Source organism: Ostrea edulis, chromosome 6, assembly GCF_947568905.1.
Source record: "Ostrea edulis chromosome 6, xbOstEdul1.1, whole genome shotgun sequence".
NCBI lineage: Eukaryota > Metazoa > Mollusca > Bivalvia > Ostreida > Ostreidae > Ostrea > Ostrea edulis.
This window is the reverse complement of record NC_079169.1, coordinates 27,113,501-27,137,241: the sequence shown is the minus strand read 5'-3', so window position 1 is coordinate 27,137,241 and position 23,741 is coordinate 27,113,501. Positions and strand designations below refer to the sequence as shown.

Here is a 23,741-nt window from a genome sequence, read left to right as displayed (position 1 = left end):
TTGATTTTGATACAACGCCAGACATTTTCAATGACATTAAGGTCCGGGGACTGTGCAGGCCAGTTGAATTTTGTAATACCGTTTTCTTGTTTCCAAGTATTGGTCTGTCTAGAGGAGTGAGGGTGGAATTATCGTCTTGGAAAATAAATAGCTGATTTCCAAAATTTTTGCTAACAACAGGCCATAAGTGATTATCCAGCAATTCAATATACTTTGCTGAGTTTAGATTTCTATCAACAGGTGCACGAACACCTATACCATAATAGGTAATACACCCCTAAAACATACAACTTACTCTCACGGGCGTTTTGCGTTGGTTCAGACGGTAAGGTTTCCTCTTCTCGGACGATTTTCTCCACAAACTTACAGAGCTATTTTGTCCAATGACTACCTGTGTTTCGTCTGAGAAAATAACTTTCTACCACTGTTCAGGTTTCCAATGTCTTTTCCTCGGCACCACAAAATTCGGCGTTGTTTGTTGACTTTAGCGATTGTAAGTGTTTTCTGAATTTTGCCCCTCCTGTATCCTTCCTGGTGTAACTTACGACAAACAGTTCTCATGGACACATTTGTACCTTCATTCCTATTAAAAGTTGATGTAATGTCTTGAAGAAATTGTCTTCTATTAGTTTTCAGAATGCGATAAAGTTTCTGATCACCCCTCTCATCTATCACTCGGGGCCTTCCACTCCGGGGATCGTTTTTAACACTTTCTTTTTGACGAAATTTTTTCAAAACTCGTCAAACAGTGCTTCAATGGATTCCCAATGATTCACTAATTTTGTTGTCATTAAATCCCTTTGAATTTAGAATTACAATCCTTTCTTTTACGTCCTTTGACAATTCTCTCTCATTCTTCGACATTGTTTTCATTCGATACCTTACCGGAAATAGTTTGCTACTTTGAATTACAAACGGTTCCCCATATAATTCGTACCCTAGTTAATTCGCATACCTGACATCACGACCCTAACTTACTTTGGTACGCGTCAGCAGTAAAAATATAATTTGAAGCGAGTAAAATTGTGATGACGTCAACCATGTTTGTTGCAATACTTTTGGCCACTCAGTGTAGATCTATTTTCTTCACGTGGCTTTTCACTTTGCTATACCGGAAATGTAAACAAGAAGTGTAAATACCGGAGTCGGACATGAAAATATTCCAGAAATCGCAAGTTTCACAAAATAAAAAATTCGGGGCGGGCCAATTTTTGAGGGGTGGGTGGGGATGATAATCTATCAATTAAGTTGAATTGGCCTAAACAACAGATTTACTTACAAAATGAAACTGGTTTAGATCTGCCAAAGCATTTCCTCCACTATATACTCTCATTTTTGCTATATCAGGATAGTTTATCAAAAACAAAAGTGAGTTTTTAAATAATAGAGTCCATTATAGCTTACAGACTTCACCTCACATATGGAACGACATTAAAGGTGCAAGCAGTAACTCTGGAGCAAGCATTTCGGAGTTTATTGGCAAAATTTGTTAATTTGCAAGTGTAGATGTCTGTTTTGTGTTTTGTACAGTACGCTGTGGAGAGTCAGGTAGAACTCCATGGATACGATCCTAAAACAGCAATGTTACTCATCGAACCACGGCAGGTAAGTACCCTTACATTATTTATATACATCATTCACCAGATACAAGCCTTTAGGTGTGGGAGATGCATTTAGTGGAACTTTAGGCACCTGTGTTGGACAGGGACAGTCAGTGAGGAAGATGACAGAATAAGTACAAAAGGCGGATTCTGTTTAAAGATAATTGTGGAAAATGTAAATGACTATATATGCGATATATGCAACAATATATCGTTGCATATGGAATCAAAGGTGCATATATATAAAAAGTGTATGCTACACAGAAATTTCTGTGGTTGCCAGGCCCGCGGCGACTTCAATGATTACCTCAATACCTGGTAGGCTATAAGAGTTCTCAAACTGAAGGCAATCTCTGATTATGTCCAGTCTGAAGGACGAGCCTATTAATTTGTAAACAGAAATGTCGATATCATGAATTAAATGGGCTAGAATGCAATATGTAAGTTCGTCATTGAAGATGGTTTTCCGTTGGTTTGAAGTATTTCTAAATTTAGTTCTAAGCTCACAAAATTTCTCCGACTTGCCTCGTTGGTAAAAGTATAGAAACTCTTCTTTTTTGTGCTGATTATTACAGCTATATACTGTACAACACAATATAATGGGACTTGTAACTGTTGAATCTCTCCTTTTTGTATCAATAGCCTGCTGTATGTACTGTTCACAACTTGTTTAAATGTTTTCATGCTTGTTTGCTTCACCGCAATTGACACGTATGACGTCACTTACTAATGGCGCGAAAATCTCTAACGAGAATATGCATATCTGGCTTTTTGTACTTTCGATACAAAATAATCACTAAAGCACGCTTTATATCGAAAAAATAATAATAGCACGATTCAAAACACCACATTTTCATATAAATCTACAAACAATAAAAATCGTGGTAAAAACCCTTTAAAAGATTAATTATCCTAGATATCCTCATGTAAAACTTTGATCCCCTATTGTGGCCCTACCCTACTAATAATGGTGGTTATGACATGTACAATTTTAAATCTTGTATCCATTCATCAAGGAAGCTTTCACATAAGAATTGTCTTTTCTGATCCAGTTCTTAAGATGTTCAAAAGATTACACCATATTTTTACTATTTCTTAATTTCCCCCATGACATGTACAATTTTAAATCTTGTATCCATTCATCAAGGAAGCTTTCACATAAAAATTGTCTTTTCTGATCCAGTTCTTAAGATGTTCAAAAGATTACACCATATTTTTACTATTTCTTAATTTCCCCCATGACATGTACAATTTTAAATCTTGTATCCATTCATCAAGGAAGCTTTCACATAAGAATTGTCTTTTCTGATCCAGTCCTTAAGATGTTCAAAAGATTACACCATATTTTTACTATTTCTTAATTTCCCCTTTGGTGTGACCCATCATTAGACACTTTTGAATTCTATTTACCAAAGAATGCTTTATGGAAAGTTTGTCTGAAATTGGCCCAGTGGTTCTGGAGAAGTGGCGAATACATGTATGTAAATTAAGTCTATGGACAGACAGACAGATAGATGGCCACAGACAACAGGTGATCAGAAAAACTTGCTTGTTAGGTGTGTAAATTGAGACCAAAAGATAAAGTGTGGAAATCCTTCGTCTATAGTTTAATACAGAACTGTAGTAAAGATAGAACTAGGGTCCCGGTGGTAGTTAGTTGTCTTTGATATCTATTATGACAAGTAACACTTCCCATGGGGTGTACATGTACTATGGTGGTACACTTTATTAGTCCCCTACCGACTGTCTGTCAGTCCAGTTTTCCGCACTTTTTTTCTATGTTCAAGCAGATATTTATTTTATATTTGGTACATTGCTTTGCCATAACAAGTTACTGATTAAGTTCGAATTTGGTCCCGGTCTGTTGATTTTTTACTTAGTTATGACCCGTCGACCTAATTAGAAAAATATTGTGAATTATCAGTTTTACAGACTTTTTTTGGTTGTGCTCACAGGGGCTAAGCCCATTTTGGGCCCGAACCCTGTGATACCATCTATATTTATGGTATCACAGGGTTCGGGCCCAAAATGGGCTTAGCCCCTGTGGTTGTGCTTGCAGATATTCATTTGATATTTGGTACATTGCTTTGCCATAACAAGTTACAGATCAAGTTCAAATTTTGTGTTGGTCCGTTGATTTTTCATTAAGTTATAATGGCCCTTGAACTTAGAAAAATAGCATGAATTGTTAGTTTACATCCAAGTTTCTTATCTCTGTAGATAAGAGTACTACACTCATTATAACTTCTAGCATAGCAATACAACAAAATAGCTAAATTATTCATGATCACCTACATGTCACAGTTTATTGACTTGGTTAAAGACCTAATTAAACCTAATTATGAATTTCTCTTTTTTTCCCCTGGTCTTGTCTCTACTCGAACAGTAGTTGATTTCCTATCCTGGTTCCCCAATTTTCCCTTTTACCATAACCTACATAATAGACTTTGAATAATGTGGTGGTAAAGTAATTTTTGCAACCAGTATAGGGGACTATGTATTGCCATACAATACTCTCAGAATGCTTGTTCATATTAATGTTAGAGTGAATGGTGTGAAAAAACAGTAACTGTTGTCAATTTGTTTTACTGAACTTTGTGATATTTTTGTCCTCAGCTCTGACAAAATATGGACGACCTTGAACCCAGTCAGTAAATGTAATATATTATACAAGACTGAGGTACATGTAACAGGCGCACAGATTCATATGTTTTGGAGGTTATACTTATACATAGTGATAATAGAATGGTGTACACTTCCAATCCAAAGATTGTGTTGGTCATCAACACAGAGAGCACGGGGAAAACCTCTGACATTGATCTGGAGTGAGGAGGAGAGATAAGAACTGACCATTCTGGTTCAACAGGTGGATGCTGGAATAATCATTACCAGAGAAATCGTAGTAGCCATTGCACACCAAGATATGTCCATCTGTACAGATTCCTGCGGGATAGAATCTAGGCTGTGACCGATGACCAGAGTAAGAGAAGCGATACTGTCCTGCTCTGGTTACCACCACTACCTTACTGTCACTAGAGTCTGATGTACAGATGTCACCGGTAATGTTCTCTGTGATGTAGGATATACTCTGATATAGAGCCTGTCCTTTGTGATCCTTCTGAATGGCAGTCGTTGCAGAAGACATTGATGTCATGAGTTGGGTGTATCTCACATTTTTCTGATGGAAGCTTTTTATTTCTTTCCTGATACAGAACCACTATATGTGTTGGATTTCCTTTTTTCCTTAGATGGACCTCTCTGCATTGTTCATACATTCGCTGTTGGCAAGTGTTGCAATAGAACATGGATTAATTTCTGCATGTGACACACTCAACATAATGCCGGGCAGTGTCTGGTACTTCAGCCATGATCTTCAAACGGTCACACAGAAAGTCGTTGAGTTCTGTAAAAAAAAATGTCCATAACTTATTGCACCACGTTTTCATTTCACATCATGACCTTTGACCTTGAACTTAGAGTTTGACCTACTTTTATAAAAATATAACATATTTTGACAAGACTTTTCATTTCATATCTTGACCTTTTACTTTGTGACCTTGAACTCAGAGTTTGACCTACTTTTAAAGAAACATAACATATTAAATATATCTGGAACTATTTAAGATAGGGCTTTCATATTTTGTATATTGATTCTTTATGGCAAGACCTCGTTATATTGTAAAGTTTGACCTTGACGTTGGAATTGGACCTACTTTTTATAATTCAGACCTATTCTATATCTCCTGGACTATTTAAGTTTGATCTTCCATATGTTTAGTATACATTTCTTATGGTAAGACGTTTCATTTCATACTATGACCTTTAACCTTGTGACCTTTGAATTTGACATACTTTTAAGAAAATGTTACCTGTGAATATCTTCAAAACTATTCAAGGGTTGGCTTTCATATTATGTATATATATTCTTTATGACAAGACTTTGTGATTCAATTGTGTTTGATCTTGTGACCTTAACCTACTTTTTAAAAAAATCTGACCTAATCAATATCTTCTAAACTATTTAAGGTAGAGCTTTCATATTTAGTATATAGACTAATCAATATCTTCTGAACTATTTAAGGTAGAGCTTTCATATTTAGTATATAGATTTTTATGGCAAGACCTTGGTACATGACCTTGTGACCTTGACCTGGAAGTTTTTGATAAAAGATCTGATCTATTCAATATCTCCTGAACTATTGGAGATATAGCTTTCATATTCTGCATGTAGCTTTCTTATGGCAAGATCTTTCATTTTCATACCATGATCTATGACCTTGGTCATATTAAGAACAAAACGACCATGTTAGTCATATTGGTGTTGAAGCATCTCTGTATTATGTGAATTCATTTTCAGTTATGTTGTGATCCTTTAGGCCTAGGTTTGGGCCACAATATGGGGTAAAATTTTTCAATAGGAATAAAGATTGATAAAAATATTCTTTTAAAAAACATAACAGTTGAACAACGGCAGGGCCAACGTGACTCAGGTGAACGATGTGGCCCATGTGCCTCTTGTTGTGTAGTATATGTGATTGTAATAAAGGCTGAACAATATATACTATTGTACCCAGGTGATCTTATGAGATTACTGATCATTACTCAGTGAATAATAGACAACAAAACAAAGTTTCCAAGTTCCATCTGATTATATTATTATTGTTTGCTGCATAACAAAATATTTATATGGTTGAAGTGATTTTAAGAATTAAAAAAAATAAATCAGTGTATCCAGTAATGTATGAATGTTTTTGTTTAAACTTTAATATCATGAGTTATCTTTCTTTGGAGACAGCAGTACTGAGTGGTAATTACTGATGTTCGCATTGTAACGCGCCTTCTCTTGTCCCTGTCTAAGTCATAAACACCAACATTTTTAATGAGAGGAGCCCCACCCATGTAAAAGCCAATTCATGTATTTATGATATGGAATAACTATGCGAGTTACTGAACCTTGCTGAGGGTAACTACATTTTTACAACTGCATTATGGGATGATTACATAATAGGCAAATACTTCGTTTCAGTTGAGTAGTTCAATTTTAATTCTCTACCAGAGTATCGTATGCCTACCTGAGTGAAGTTTTTCAAAACCATTTTAAAGTCAACAGGATTAGAAAGTCAACACGTCATTTAATTTACAGTTTTTCCCATGTGTGTTTAATGTACATCCCACAGCAATGTTTGAGACTCATCAGGAATTATTCATATCGTTAACGATGTCATTCTGAATCTCAATGTGTACTTTTTAGCTCACCTGAGCAGAAGGCTCAAGTGAGCTTTTCTGATCGCCTGTTGTGTGTCTGTTTATCTTTCTGTAAACTTTTTAAATTTTCAAGTTTGTTCAAACGAAGGGCCATGCCCCTTTCTAAGGGGTGATAATTACAAAAATGCAAGAATAGAGTGGGGCCAATTAAAAATCTTCTCAAGAACCACTGGGCCAGCTTCCTGACATAGTGCAGATTAAGTTTGTTAAAATCATGGCTACAGGGGATAGGATGGGGCCACAATTGGGGATCAAAGTTTTACATGCAAATTTATCGGAGAAAATCTTTAAAGATCTTCTCAAGAACCAGTGGGCCAGGAAAGTATATATCTACATGAAAGCTTCCTGTCATTGTGCAGATTCATGTTTGTAAAAATCATGGCCCCTGGGGGTAGGATGGGGCCACAATGTAATATAGGATCAAAGTTTTACATACAAATACATAGGGAAAATCTTTTAAAATCTTCTCAAGAACCACTGGGCTAGGAAAGTACAAATATACACGAAAGCTTCCTGACATAGTGCAAATTTATTTTTGTTAAAATCATGGCCCCTGGGAGTATGGTAGGGCCACAATAAGGAATCAAAGTCTTACATACAAATATATAGAGAAAATCTTTAAAAATCTTCTTCTCAAGAACCAATGGGCCAAAGAAATTTACATTTACATGAAAGATTGTTCCTGACATAATGCAGATTCAAGTTTGTAAAATTAATGGCCACTGGGGGTAGGTTGGGGCCACAGTAGGGAATACCTTTATATATGAACCAAGGTGACTCAGGTGAGTGATGTGGCCCATGGGCCTCTTGTTTGTAATGTTATTTTCATTCACATTCACATCCAGTGATTTACAAATATTTCAGATTTGAATTGTCAGTGGGGGCATATGTGTCATATTGAAACAACTAGTTTAATCATCCTGTGAAATGTACATTTCCTTATTTTTTTTACTATTTCACTATGACTTTGTTTTATATTACTCTTTATAATTTCCCCAAGTTATTACCAGTTTTAAAAAACTATAAACAACCATGAAGATATGTATTGGTAAAGGCTCCGATCAAGAAAACATGAAATTGTGACTTTTCTGATCAAAATTTGTCTGTTCTTATCTGTATAGTCTGTGTACTTTTCATGGTTTTGAATTTTTAAAAAAAAACCATTGTTCTAATTCAACCAAACTCGGAACAAATTGCAAATTAATGTTTGATCCAATGAATTATGGCCAAGCCCTATTCCAAGGGGGAACTTTTAAAAGATAGTGAAAATGATCGAAGTGCAGTGTTTTAAAATCCAAGAACCCTTGAAGCAGAAAAGCAAAAAAATTGCATGAGGATTCCAGTTTTTAAACTAACCTAAAATTGGTGAAGTTTCTATGTGGGTGAAACATTTTCAATTTTATGTAAAATAACATACATTCAAGAAAGTTTTATCTGGGATTTTTTTTTTAAGAACCACATTGATATGAAAATATTATGCAAGCAAGCTATCCATATGTATTGTAGAATCAATTCAACCAGGACTCAAAGTATATTCTAAAATTCTGTTCATCTTCTCAAGAACACATTAAATCATATCAATTTAAAATATGAAAATCTTCTCAAGAACACATTAAATCATATCAATTTAAAATATGAAAATCTTCTCAAGAACACATTAAATCATATTACATATGAAAATCTTCTCAAGAACATATTAAATTATATTAGTGAGTCACGTGATTTGCTCTTCATCAGCTGAAAAAAGATGAGTATTACCCATAATGCTTCTGGAAAAATGTCGCCATCACTGCGGTATACTTCATTGACAATCCTGTAATTAAAATAATTAGATTCTTTAGAAAGTACCATGAACGTTTTTAAATTTCAGACAAGGTTTCTCTTAGCTTCAAACGTTTTGTTTTTGCTTGGTTTGAGAGAATAAGAAAAAACATTGCAGCTAATATGACGTCACAATGTAACTGTTTACATCCACCGCGTTATATTTCCCGCGTTAAATGAAGAGGCCAATAAAATGTCTATAAGTCGTGTTGCAAGATGTTAATGCCGGGCTTCGCTCATCTCAACGGTCACACTGTACAACATATTACATATGAAAATCTATTCAAAAACATTTTAAATCATATTATACATATGAGAATCTTCTTAAGAACATATTTATAGGTTATAGACTTTGTATGGGAAAATATGACGACCGAGTTTTTTGGCGCGTAGATGGACCGAGCTTGCAAGGTCCATTCGCGACAAAAAACGAGGTCGTCATATTTCCCATACAAAGTGTATAACCTTTTTATTATATACTTTCAATTTCATTTAGAAACTAACAATAATTTTATTTTTAACAATAACTTTATCGGTTTAACTGAGTAAAAGATGAAAAACACGAAAAATTTGAAAATTAACGGCGTAGAAATTTGATTGTGACGTAATGTTTGCGGGCCGGAATGTTTCTGGGCATATATCGTGTGATATATGCCCGCAAACTTTTAAAGAAAAAAGAAGAGATGAAATTGAAAGTATATAATAATGAATCATATTGTATATGAAAATCTTCAAGAAAAAAAAATTAACAAAAATTTCTCAAGAACCACAAGGGTACAATATATCAAAGCAATATTTAAGCTTCTTCATGACATGAATTAACAATATTCAAGCTTCTTCATGACATGAATTAACAATATTTAAGCTTCTTCATGACATGAATTAACAATATTCAAGCTTTTTCATGACATTAATTAACAATATTCAAGTTTCTTCATGACATGAATTAACAATATTCAAGCTTCATGCCATACCTGCTGTGACACGGGGCCTCAGATTTTGCAGTCTCATTTGAATGACCACCCCATTTAGTTGCCTCTTACAACAAGCAAGGGGTACTGAGGACCTATCCTAATCTGGATTCCCAAGGGTTTAAATTGATAATGAAGTGTAGAGGAATGATTGATATTCAAGGAATTGATTTCATCTTTGAAAATACATGAGGGTATGCACTGCTAGGCTTCACACCAGCACATTTCATAAGTATGCTGGCATTGAAGCATTGCAGTTCAATACCCGTATGTATTTTCGTGTTTTATATTTACATTCTACTTTCATTTCAGTTAGAATGCACAGCTACTGAAATAAAAATGTACTACATGTATATTTTATATAATAATAACAAGATCACAACTGCAGTGCATTTGATCATGAGGAAATGGCTGTCATTGCAATTTTTAATTTTTAAAGATTCATGTATCAAAAGGCAAAAGCATTGGAAATGTAAATAGGTCACTTAAATGTGGGAGATATGGTTCACAAAGCTGTCCTTCGTTCATTTGAATTTACAAAGTCAGAAGTACTATCAGCTCTTTTAGAAAAAGCAAACAACATGAAATGTGTTCTTTTTAGCTCACCTGAGGGGGGGGGGGGGTAGGATGGGGCCACAAGTGGGGGAGGGGGGGGGGTCAAAGTTTTACATATTACATACAAATATAGGAAAAAACTTTAAAAATCTTCTTCTCAAGAACCATTGGGCCAAAGAAGTAGACATTTACATGAAAGCTTTCTGACATAGTGTAGATTCAAGTTTGCAAAGGGTAGTTTGGGCCATAATAGGGACTAAGGTTTTACATGCAAATATATATGGAAAGTCTTCAGATATGGGCCAAGGTGACTCAGGTGAGCGATGTGGCCCATGGGCCTCTTGTTAGCTCACCTGAACCGAAGGTTCAAGTGAGCTATTCTGATCACATTTTGTCCGGCGTCCGTCTGTCTGTCTGTCTGTAAACTTTTCACATTTTCGACTTCTTCTCCAGAACCACTGGGCCAATTTCAACCAAACTTGGCCAAAAGCATCCTTGGGTGAAGGGCTTTCAAGTTTGTTCAAATGAAGGGCCATGTCCCTTTCAAAGGAGAGATAATCACAAAAATGCAAAAATAGGGTGGGGTCATTTAAAAATCTTCTTCTCAAGAACCACTGGGCCAGAAGAGCTGAAATTTACCTGAAAGCTTCCTGACATATTGCAGATTCAAGTTTGTTCAAATCATGGCCCCCGGGGATAGGATGGGGCCCCAAGGGGGGATCAAAGTTTTGCACACAAATATATAGGGAAAAACTTTAAAAATCTTCTTCTCAAGAACCACTGAGCCAGAAAAGCTGAGATTTACAAGAAAGCTTCCTGACATAATGTAGATTCAAGTTTGTTCAAATCATGGGCCCCTGGGGTTGGATGGGGCCACAATAGGGGATCAAAGTTTTACATACAAATATATAGGAAAAATCTTTAAAAATCTTCTTCTCAAGAACCACTAAGCCAGAAAAGCTGATTTTTACATGAAAACTTTCTGACATAGTGCAGATTCAAGTTTGTTCAAATCATGGCCCCCGGGGATAAGATGGGGCCCCAAGGGGTGGATCAAAGTTTTACACACAAATATATAGGGAAAAACTTTAAAAATCTTCTTCTCAAGAACCATTGGGCCAAAGAAGTTCACATTTACATGAAAGCTTTCTGACATAGTGTAGATTCAAGTTTGCAAAAACCATGGCCTCCAGGGGAAGGGTTGGGGCCATAATAGGGACTACGGTGTTACATGCAAATAGATATGGAAAATCTTCTGATATGGACCAAGGTGACTCAGGTGAGCGATGTGGCCCATGGGCCTCTTGTTTTTTATATACCCTTGTAATCTGAGATTTGGGGGCATTATATAGTACATATTTTAGTCTATCCATCTCTCTGTGCACAAAAACTTTAACCTTGGGCTTAACTTTTGAATAGTTACTGATATGCCTTTGATATTTCACACATGAATTCCTTGTGGCAAAACCTCTCTTTAGGTAGCAAAATTTGTTACCTTATGACTTGACCTTGGAGTTTGACCAACTTTTGAAAAACTTTAACCTTGGCCATAGCTTTTGAACAGTTATAGTGATTGAGCTTCCATATTTCATTTCACATGTGTATTTCTCGTGACAGAACCTTTTGTTGGGTACCAGAATTACTTTGCTGCCATACAGTGTTTCATATTGAAATTGTTGAAATAACTGTACATCTGATTGTGGAATGGCTTGCTTTTTATGAATTTTGATATTAGCAAATGTTGTTACTCTCTGATTTAGGGAGAATCAATTATTCGGACGGAGGATATATTGGCGAAAATCGAGGAAGAGGGTGAGGAGATTGCAGTCGTTTGTTTCAGTGGCGTTCAGTACTACACAGGGCAGGTGTTCGATATCCCCACAATAACAAAGGCAGGCCAACGCAAGGTGAGCTGTCAATTAGATCATGTACAAAATCTTTCTAGGGTTCAGCAAGGTGAGCTGTCGATTAGATTATGTACAAAATCTTTCTAGGGTTCAGCAAGGTGAGCTGTCGATAAGATTATGTACAAAATCTTTCTTGGGTTCAGCAAGGTGAGCTGTCGATAAGATTATGTACAAAATCTTTCTTGGGTTCAGCAAGGTGAGCCGTCGATTAGATTATGTACAAAATCTTTCTTGGGGTCAGCAAGGTGAGATGTTGATTAGATGTAAAAAAAATTATTAAGGCCAGCAAGCTGAGATGTTTTTGTACATTAATGATGTAAAAAATCTTATGATGTTAAAATCTTAATTTGATTTAGCAAGATAGCTTTCAATATCGGAGTTATGATGTAAAAATCAGGCCTAAAATACAGCATGTAAATATATTATATATAATGTGAGTGGACAGTTCATTCCTTTCTTCTAGATTAAGACCCAGTCACTTAAACAGTTAAGTTAACGTAAAGAGGTTCTCCCCTGAGTTTTGTAGTATTTGTAAATTTTTTTTGTAACTGATGGTAAATAAACTGAAAAATAGATAGAATTAACATACAGGTGACTCTCGATAACTCGAAGTGCAAGGGACCTTGATAAAACTTTGAGAAATCTCGAGTTTTAGATATCGAAATTCAGAAATTGAAGGTCCGCTGGTATGGTTAAGATTTTACAGTAACCGGAAATGTTTACCAACAAGATCATATGATATCGTTTTGACATCCCATATCGAAAATAAATATGAAAATGATACAAGAAAATAATACTAAAATGATACCAAAAAAATATATTTTTAATGACCAAATTTGGAACCATCTAAATCTTGGTTCCAAATTAGGTCAAAAATAATACACTTTCTAAATAATGAAACACACAAAAATATATTTTTAATATACTTTATTTCTTAGTAAAAATACAAAAATGATACATTTGATGTATTATTTCTATACTCTTGTATTATTTATGTATTAAATCCCAATTTAAAGTACAAAAATAATACATTTTGGAGTAGGATTAAAAAAGTACAAAAAAAATACAAAGTGTATTAATTTTGTATCAACATATTAATTTTGTATCATTTGGTTCACCTTGAAAAAAATAGGAAAAAAAATATGATTTGTATTAATTTTGTATCAACATATTATTTTTGTATTATTTGGTTCACCTTGAAAAATTAAAATAGGAAAAAAATATGAATTGTATTAAATTTGTATCAACATCTAAGTATTCAAAGATGGGGAATAGAAATAATACATTACCAAAAAAAAAGTATAAAAACAATACATATTTAAAAAAATACAAAAAAAATACATTTTGTATTTCAAAAAAGTACAAGAATGATACACAAAAAGTATATTAATGTGCCAAAAATAATACAATGCAGTGCCTAGAAAAGTAAAAAGAATTGTAAAAAACATGTTTTAATAGTTTTTGAAAACAGCTTTCAATCACATTTTAAGAAAGAAATCTGACATCTTTAAAAATATATGAATAAAACCTTCAGTCAAATCAACTTAGTTATGCAAAATCAATCAAAAGCAAGGGGAAACAAGATGTGTTTGTGAAACACAAATGTCCCCGATAATGGCCAATCCCAGAGATGGCCAAGGTCACAAGGACAAATATCTTGGTACCAGTAGAAAGATCTTGTCACAAGAAATGCTCATGTACAATATTAAAGCTCTAATATTTACCATTTAGAAGTTATGACCAATGTAAAACTAAAACTAAAAGTAGGTCAAATGTCAAGGTCAAAAGGTTTAGTACCAACGAAAAGGTCTTGTCACAAGGAATACTCATGTGAAATATCAAAGCTCTATCACGTACAGTTCAAAAGTTATTAACAAGGTTAAAGTTTTCAAAAAGTAGGTCAAACTCCAAGGTCAAAGGGTCAAAAGTGTTGGTACTCACGGAAAGGTCTTGTCACAAGGAATGCTCATGTGAAATATTAAAGCTCTACCACTTACTGTTAAAAAGTTATAAGCAAAGTTAAAGTTTTCAAAAAGTAGGTCAAACTCAAAGGTCAAGGTTACAGGGTCAAAAATGTTGGTACTCACGGAAAGGTCTTGTCACAAGGAATACTCAAGTGAAATATCAAAGCTCTATCACTTACAGTTCAAAAGTTATTAGCAAGGTTAAAGTTTCAGACAGAATGACAGACAGGACAAAAACAATATGCCAATATGCCCCCCCCCCCCCCCCCCCCCAATCTCGGGGCATAAAAAGACATGCATTGGCTACTAATTCAGCTACTATTAAAAGTTAAAACCATTGTTACAGTAAACATAATATCCCATGTCGCATTGGCTACTATTGTAGAGATTTAAAAAGCGACTATTAAATACTTTGGGCTATATTATCATAAATATAATAAATAATAACAAATTGTTGTCATTTTCATTGTACAAGATTCAATAAATTGCTAGATGTTTAATCAGTATTTTATACATATCTAGCCTGTCCATGATGTTATATGGTACATACATATCTAGTCTGTCAGTGAGTTGATGATATGGTATGTACATATCTAGTCTGCCCATGATCTTATATGGTATACATATCTAGTCTGTCTGTGACCTTATATGGTATTCATATCTAGTCTGTCCATGATCTTCATAACACATCAGTCTTGAGACTCATCCTCCCTCTGCTTCTGCCATTTCTTCTGCGTTGCAAAGTGCACTAACTTTGTTCCTAAGGGTTATCTTCAAGTCACACCACTTGTCGTCAGCCTTGACCACTGCATAATCTGTAATAGAATATTATAAAAAAAATATATATATAAAACATTATCATATAGTCTATCTATTGTCCCTTTATAATCTATACAAATGCAAACGGTTCATATCACATATTCACCGGATTTGAGACCATATTCACTGGAGGTACCCCTTCTGGAAATCCTGGATCTGCTGCTGTCCACCCCCCCCCCCCTTCTATATAGATCTATGACTATAGTGTGGAAACTGGACAAGCTTGAACTATGCAGGACGAGTAAACCCCCCCCCCCTCGATCTTTTTTTTTTAAATTTGACCGCTAAGGCCTAGGTTTTGTTTTGGAATATAGGCCTAGCTATAATTTTCAGAAAATTGTAAAGTCAACTTTACTTTGAAAAACTATCCTTCCATACTACATAAACTGAAAGTTTCATCTGCTGCAAAATAAAGAAATCTTGGGCATTACTTTAACTTACCATGTTGTGATGATCACAAGAACTTTACGTACACCCGGCCCAAAACGTCTGGACATGCCGTTCTTGCAGGATGTCACCTTCCTTATATATTCCGTGATTCTGGACTCCGGTCCTCATTCCACTCAACCACGGAATATTTAGCAATTTATGCAAAATAACCTCCGAAATATTGCGACAGTCTAATCACTTTGAAAATGGCAGCGTCACACATTCAACCAATCAAATTTGAGAGCTACAGATTTTGGAACTTCGACCAATCGCGTGAAAGTACGAAGACGGCCGAAAATTCTAGTCTTGTATTTATCTTTCGTAAATATGCTGTTATTATCTCGTTTGTTTAAATTTTCTGCTATTAGAAACTAATTCATAATTCATAGCTGTTTTTTTAAAACAAATACTAAGATTGTAATAATTTAAAATTGATTACGGAGTCACCCGAACTCTATCTACAGTCACTTCCGCTTCCATATTTTGAAATCGTCGATCTGTGAACATTGTGAGGAAAGGAAAGCAAAACAATGGGAGAAACACGTGGAGAGTATACAATCTATTTTGTGGACAACTTGTTAAAGGCTCCTAGAGTATTCTTATGGGGTATGCGACGTGTATAACACTGGAAGAAGCAGTCCTACCAAACTTGAAAAGCCATGAGGTCGAGTGGTAATGGCGCGCCCGTGCCGATGAACTTGCACGTTGTTTTCACAATCGGTATGCATTTTTCTTATTCGTTTTCTTTAATATTATTATTTGATAAATCCTATAATTGCGTATTTGAGAAATAGATATTTATTTTTCAAAGTGACTTGTGGTAAAATCGCACCTGATAGTTGCCCGATGATGATCAATGTGAAATAATATATCGTTGTTTAAGTTCATAAATTTTAGTTGTTTTTGTTTTCATGTGACCAATTCTATCATAGGTTTTCCCAACTGCCGACTATTCCTTGTCAGATAATCCTAAAAATCCGGGAGATATAGCATAGCCTATCTAACTTTGAAGTTTGAGGAAGCAGACTGACTTTGAAGACGACAATGATGTTGATTGAATAATACCAGGATGCAGCATTGCAGAAAGTAATGACGGTAAACGTAATTCAATTCTTTAACATGAAATATTCAATTTATGACCTTTAATAAACCCAAGTAACTGTTGATAGAGTATGTCCACAAAAAATAATAATAAGCATGTTACAATCACAGACACCTAAAATTTTAACAGTAAGTTGCATGTATTCATTTATAGGGAGGGGTGTGATATATGTTTTTTCAATCTATGGCATTATTTGTAACTTAAGGATAAAATTTCAGGTGCCTGTGTTACAGTTTTAAAAAAAAATTCTTTCATTAGAGGACATTGAAGATATATATATATATGCCCCTGCGGTTGAATTTAAAAAAACAAAATTAACTCTGTGAACCTGTAGATCAAAGTGTCGGACATCTTTAGAATGAATTGTATGAACAACAATGCTGCACATCAGCATACTTTTGTTGAAGTGCTAACACGCTTCGTAAAGCATGCTGGTATAAAACAGTAACAAGTAAAGTTCATGCCCTCATTTATTTTTGAAAATGAAATTTTTTTTTTTGAAAATTAAAATTGCAGAGAAAATGTTCAATTTCAGTTGATTTCTTGTGTTTCATTTTCAGGTATCTGACATGTCTTATGCCAATCAATTCCTCCAGAAGATGAAACAAACTTTAAATTATGGAAGTTGCGAGCAAGAATTGTTCAAGGGAATGTCAGATGGAGAAGAAACATCAGTCAACAAGACAGTGTAAAATGATAAAGTATCTGTAATAGGTGCTTACCATATTCTGCCTATTGTGGATTCAGTGATGGTTTTTCAAACGAACTATGCTCATCAACCAAATGTCCTTAAAATTTGTGGAGTGCAGAGCCACTTTCAGGCGAGACAGTAGTGTGGTTCATTTTAGTGGACATGATTTTAGACGAGATGTGCTTTGTGAAACTTGAAACATTGTTCATTCATCATAGTGTAATGAGAACTGTTGTGGTCCATCATTCTATGCTTTAGTGAAGTAATGGAGATAATGTGAAGTACATGTGTAAATGCTCATATTCTGCACAACATATTTTTCAGTGACATTATTTCTTTGAGACCAAGCTCTGGACAGTTGATAGCCATTTATGTGTAGGACTTTATTTATTTTTCTGTGTGTGCAATAGCAACTGCCACTTGCAGTAAACCCAAACAAAGTGGAGAAGTAATTTGTTGAGTTCAGAGATTACAATTTTTATTGTGTTATTTTGATGAGAAGATAGTATTAATAAGGTACAATGGTACATTGTATCTTATTGAAAAGCTTATTTAAGAGTTATCAGTAGAATTAGACTGCATGACAATTATTAGAATGGGAAACCTAGATGAAGTCAAAAGAAACTATACTGTATTTTACAGACTGTCCTGGAAATATCATGCAATAAATAATGTCTCCAGTGTTATTTAGAAGTATACTTCCTTATTATTTCATTATGCATGCAACTGATAAAGTTGTCTAAACTTAAAAGTTTGAAATCTTTACTGTGAAGTTGAGAAGCTAAATCTTGCATCATGTTTTCCACAAGTTATAAGTTTTATATTTCAATTTAAAAATTAGTCAATTTTTATACAATGAAAATCACTGGGAATTTTTTTTAAGTCCAATTATAATACAAAATTAATACATATAAAATCAAAGATTTGGATTAAAAATGACTAAGTTAAAAAAAATACAATTATAATACAGTGAAAAATCACTGAAATTTTTTAAGTCCAATTATAATACAAAATTAATACATATAAATTCAAAGATTTGGATTAAAAATGACTAAGTTTTTAAAAAAATACAATTTTAATACAGTGAAAATGACTAAGTTTAATTTTGATACAAAAATAATATGCTAGAAAAAAAACTAAGTCCCTATAAATACAAAAATAATATATTGAAAATAATCTAAGTCCAAAATGATACAAAAATAATACCCTTTAAAAAATCAAAGTCAGAATTTAATATAAAAATGAGTTACCCATTTTTTTTGTGATACAAAAATAATATATTTTTTTTGTATTATTTCAAAAAAGTACAAAAATGACTGTATTAATAATATATTAAAAATATACTTTTATGTATTATTTTTCCATATGGGATGTTTTCCTTCATATTCGTCAGGTAGTTAATTTGATATCAAAATAGAAAACCTTATTTTGCATTAATAAAAACATTTCAAAGTTTATGTATTTGTTCTTTAATCATGCTTAGATAGGCATACAAAACCAAGTTCCAATGAAGCTTTACTATCGCAAAGTAAACAGAGCACAATGTTATGTCGCTTTACACAAAGCAAAAATTCTAACAAATGAGTAAAATTATGTTTTAGAGTAACTTTACACAAAGAACAAATTCGTGAAATGTAACAGTCTGTAGATCTCTAAATTATGTATAAAACTTACTCTCTTGTCATTTTATTCATAGTCGTAATACGTATACTTTTAATCACCATGACACAAAACCCCAGTGCAAGGTGTAAACTGGCCAATTAACCAATATATACTCAAGTGTGGCACCTCCACAAAGAAGCAAGGCAATGTTTCAACTACATAAAACACCTAAGTACCCCTCCGGCATTCAACAAAATCCAGGTAAGGTCCAATCGGAAATCATTACACGCTTGGGTAACGGTGGGTATACGCTACCACCACTTCAAGAGATCGAGAGTGAAAAACAATGAAATGTGTTTTACGGGACCCAACTTCACTTCGAGAGATCGATACTAAATTTGCTTTGTTATACAAAGAAAAAGAATCGGGAAGATAATTTCACTTCGAGAGACCGAGAACTTCAAGAGATCGAAGTTCGAGCCATCGAAAGTCACCTGTATTTGTAATTGAATGAAATAATCTCATTGAATCAGAGTTTATCTGAAGTTATAAACCCGTCAAATCAGCAGAAAATTTATTGTTTTCCAGACAGTAATTCCTGTTCATAATCTCCGATGTTCATTGAGTCCTATGAGGTCACCAGTTTAGAAAAACGCGAAAGTGAGGCAATATGCAAATGTCAGATTTGTAAAGAATTTTAATATCTAATATGCTAATTTTAAAAAGAATCCATTATCAAAATTTCCTTTTCGTGACCTATTTATGTAATTATTACTTACTTACACTTATAATACATTAGAGTCATTCATGACTCGATGTAATATTTCGAAACAAACGAGATGTGTAGTTACTTATGTCAGTTTCATCTTTGTAAGACCAAGTCTCTACTACTTGTATCATGAATCACAAATTTGAAATACATGTACATCAAGGGGTATAATTATTAACGATATGTTGGCAAACATTATGAAATCTTGCAGATTTAGAACTTTTTGATTAAAAAATCCCTCCACCACCAAAATGTAATCCTTTCCAAACCCTTTGAAAATTTTAACTGACATATAAAATTTTAACTGGATAGGTTCAAGTAGTAAATGTATAATATTTTTGGACCAATGAAAAATATTGGACCACTACCTACTCAGTTATAGCACTCTAGGAGCTAACGTCTTTAAGTTTAACTAATAGTTAACGTCTAGTTAACACAATATGTGTACGAGTTAACTGTCAGTTAAAGTTAATTAACCTTTGTGCAACGAAACTTTGTTTCATTCTTCGTTTTTGTTGTCTTTAGGGCTGTTACGTCGGATGGGATCTCGCCCATGCTGCCGGAAATGTGGAACTGAGTCTTCATGAATGGGGGGTGGATTTTGGCTGCTGGTGCACCTACAAAGTAGGTCAAGAGAGAGAGAGAGAGAGAGGGAGATAGAGAGAGTAATACATGCAGGAGGAATTGTTAACATGCTGTGTAAGAGTTTAACTTTGTTCAACTTCCCTAGGCCATCATGCACTGCGTGCACAGGACTTTGGTGTTGTCCTCTTCACGATAATTACAGTATAGAGTTATAAGTCCTTCATTTAACTTAAGACATACTCTATAATACTCCTAAGTCTCTGCATATAGTAAATGAATAAATATTTAAATTCATTGACCCAAATATTAACTGTGCAAAATCATAAATATAGTCAAGCCTTGTTATCTCAAACTCGATGGGACTGAGAATAAACTGAGATATCTGAGGATTTGAGATATCGAGGGTAAAATACTTAAAGAATAAGTGGTTGGTATTTCCAAATCACTTTGATATATCCATGGTATTCGAGATGATGGTGTTTGAGATACTGAAGTTCAACTGTAATAATAATATGATGATGATAAAAACCCAGTGGAATTAATTTTCTCTCTCTCTCTGTCTCTCTCTCTCTCTCTCTCTCTCTCTCTCTCTGTCTGTCTCTCTCTCTCTCTCTGTGTATATGTGTGTGTATATATGTGTGTGTGTGTGTGTGTATTCTTTGAATGTTTGAAAAAGTTTGATTCCCAGGAGTGCATTATGTACTTTGATTTAAAAAAGACATTCATTTTTCTCTTGTCAAGAAATATGCCCATTGAGAACAATCTTTTAGTAACATTTTCTGATTAAAATTAGATATGCATATGTTGTAGTACTTAAACAGTGGGGCTGGTTGTTTGGGTGGTTTCTTCCTTCATGAAAAGTACAAGGACAACAATTTTCCCAAACTGAAAGGATGGTGGGGTCATAGAATTGAATCCCGGTTTGAGATGGACAACAGTGAGTAGACTTTGATTATTTAGTCATTGACATCTCAGCTGCATCACATTTACAGACCCTGAAACATTGTTAACAGCCTTGATATCTCAGCTGCATCACATTTATAGACCCTGAAACATTGTTAACAGCCTTGATATCTTAGCTGCATCACATGTATAGACCCAGAAACATTGCTGACAGCCTTGATATCTCAGCTACATCACATTTATAGACTCTGAAACATTGCTGACAATCTTGATATCTCAGCTGCTTCACATTTACAGACCCTGAAACATTGCTGACAATCTTGATATCTCAACTGCTTCACATTTACAGACCCTGAAACATTGCTGACAGCTAGCCTTGATATCTCAGCTCCTTCACAGTTACAGACCCTGAAGCATGCTGCTACACCTCCAAAATGTTCCATTTCATTCTGTGCAAACTGTTCATTATTCTGGTCATCATTCCATGCAAATCATTCACTGTTCCATGCAAACCATCCAGCGTTCCATGCAGACTGTTCAGCGTGCAAACCATTTCATGCAAGAATCGATATGTACATGATCAAGCCACTCCCATAGAAACGTGCATGCTGTTCAAACCACACCCTTAAAGAGGTTCGCACTTGAGATTTGGAGTAATGTCAATTTTTTGGAAATTATAAAGAAAAACTGGGGTCACAACATTTGTTATTGAGCTACAGTGTTCTAAACATGACTTTTTTGCACTTAAAATTCATTCAGTTAAACTTGATCTGTCTGTTGATGTCATACAATATAAACGACACAAATCAATCATTACATAGAATAGATACACAATCTTGTCTTCTAACACTACAGATAAAAAAGAAAGCTTAATACTAGTAATGGAAATAAATAATGACCTTTTTACACTTGATATGCAAAAAAATTCATGATATCAAATTTGAGAGTTTTAAAGGACATACATGTATTAGAAATAATGTCAATTGCTAAAATTTCACATGATTTTCAAGGTCTTGTCTTAAGATTTAAAATGGAACTAAAGAAGTGGGGGTTAGAGACCAAATTTTTAAATTATTGGTGAAAATGCAGAATTTTTACACAAAATTTCAATTTCAAGTACTAAATTGATTTAAACTTTTTTTAAGAATTGGCATTTTGTTTGGAAAAATATATCAACCAAATTAAGAAGTTACATTTGAACTAGTTCCAAGTCTCAACTACTTGTATCATAGATTATAAAACTGAAATACATGTATAGGAGTATAAAAATAGAAGATCTATTGGATGAAACAGACCCTGTAATGTCATGCAGATTTAGAATTTTTTGATTAATCAATTCTTCTGCTACAAAATATAGTCCCTGCAAAACCCTTTCAAAATTTGAATTGACACAATTTTTTTCCACTGGATAGGGTTCAGTAATAGATGTGTAATATGTTTGCACCAATGGGATCAGTATTGAACCAGTAAATACTTAGTTGTAGCATCCTGCGCAGTTGTGCTCAAAGCTCAGGAGATAACTTCCTTAAGAAAGTTACAGGCGGTGCAAAACTTGCAAGTCATTTGGGTATGGGATCTGGGACAGGTGGATGTTGTTGAGTATTCGAGCAATCATTCTAAAATTTCTTTTCAGTAGACTTTCAACACTGAAAAGGCCCGGAATATACAAATTGAATTTTAACAACACTCAGATTGAATATATGAAATTAGTGAAACTGATCATTTTATTTTCAGTTTGAATGAATTTAATAGAGCAATGAATCAATCATTATGTCAGTTGAGTAATCGATATTCCATGACAATACAATTTTTGCATCTTCTTCTTTCATTTCCAAAGTTAAAATATTCATTTGTGTTCATAAATCATTGAGCTCATAAGTGAAAATGAAAGTTTTGATTTATTCAAAGCATGCAAACCATGCCTACCATTTCATCAGACCATTCACAAAGTGGTCAGCATTTCATCAGACTATTCACAAAGTGGTCAGCATTTCATGCAAACCCTCCACTCCTTTGTGTAGGTGGTGTAGTAATACGCTTCAGGGTATGTAGATATTGCCCTAGTCATTTCAGATAGCCTTGATATCTCAGTTAGATATCAGTTAGATATCATTCATGTAGTACTGTGGAATCAGTAGATTTCAGGGAGGCTCAATTTTCATGGGGGTACACTTATCCCACGAATTTCAAACCACAATGAAAGAAACAAAATTTTTAATGTTAAATGTACAAAAACTATTTCAACAAAATCACATTCCAACTGAACTGTAAAATCAGGATAATCCATGAGAATTTACCTCCACGAATTTGATACTGAAACATCAATAACTTTTGTGGGGGCTCAATGTTCGTGGATTTTGTGGTTACCCGGATATCATGAATTTCAAACCACAATGAAATAAACAATTCATATAAACATGTTTCATTGTACAGAAACCATATCCATGAAATTATACCTCCCAATGGAACTGTAAAATCGGGATAAAATTGGCCTCCATGAATTTAAATGATTCCAAGGTATTGCTGGGAAGTGAAATGACCCTTTTTAATGGTGTGATTTGGTTCTATGAACTTTGGATGTGTAAATGACTTTTAATGGTGTGATTTGGTTCTATGAACTTTGGATGTGTAAATGACTTTTAATGGTGTGATTTGGTTCTATGAACTTTGGATGTGTAAGTGTTGATGTTTGGTTCAGTTTTAAAGGGTTTTTACCACGATTTTTATTGTTTGTAAATTTATATGAAAATGTAGTGT

At 34.2% G+C, this 23,741-nt stretch overlaps 1 protein-coding gene and 3 long non-coding RNA genes across 6 annotated transcripts in view; 2 read left to right on the top strand and 2 right to left on the bottom strand.

Annotated features, from left to right (window-relative positions):
• Positions 1–23,741, top strand: part of LOC125645620 (kynureninase-like) — a 57,079-nt gene that overhangs the window by 20,451 nt on the left and 12,887 nt on the right. For all 3 annotated transcript variants that reach the window (XM_056142245.1, XM_056142244.1, XM_048871241.2), the window contains exons 7-10: positions 1,531–1,605; positions 11,974–12,120; positions 20,022–20,120; positions 20,892–21,018. In XM_056142245.1, coding sequence (XP_055998220.1) covers positions 1,531–1,605; positions 11,974–12,120; positions 20,022–20,120; positions 20,892–21,018 — 448 coding nt within the window. The remainder of the gene's footprint in view (positions 1–1,530; positions 1,606–11,973; positions 12,121–20,021; positions 20,121–20,891; positions 21,019–23,741) is intronic.
• On the bottom strand, positions 4,791–20,101 carry LOC130047384 (uncharacterized). The gene is made up of 3 exons (XR_008796277.1): positions 19,974–20,101; positions 8,625–8,679; positions 4,791–5,004 (listed from the first exon to the last, which is right to left on the bottom strand). It is a non-coding gene; the product is annotated as an uncharacterized LOC130047384 (long non-coding RNA).
• Positions 13,031–15,483, bottom strand: LOC125659421 (uncharacterized). Its single transcript, XR_008796276.1, has 2 exons — positions 15,345–15,483; positions 13,031–14,899 (listed from the first exon to the last, which is right to left on the bottom strand). It is a non-coding gene; the product is annotated as an uncharacterized LOC125659421 (long non-coding RNA).
• On the top strand, positions 15,156–17,811 carry LOC125675926 (uncharacterized). Its single transcript, XR_007370700.2, has 3 exons — positions 15,156–16,052; positions 16,265–16,427; positions 16,995–17,811. It is a non-coding gene; the product is annotated as an uncharacterized LOC125675926 (long non-coding RNA).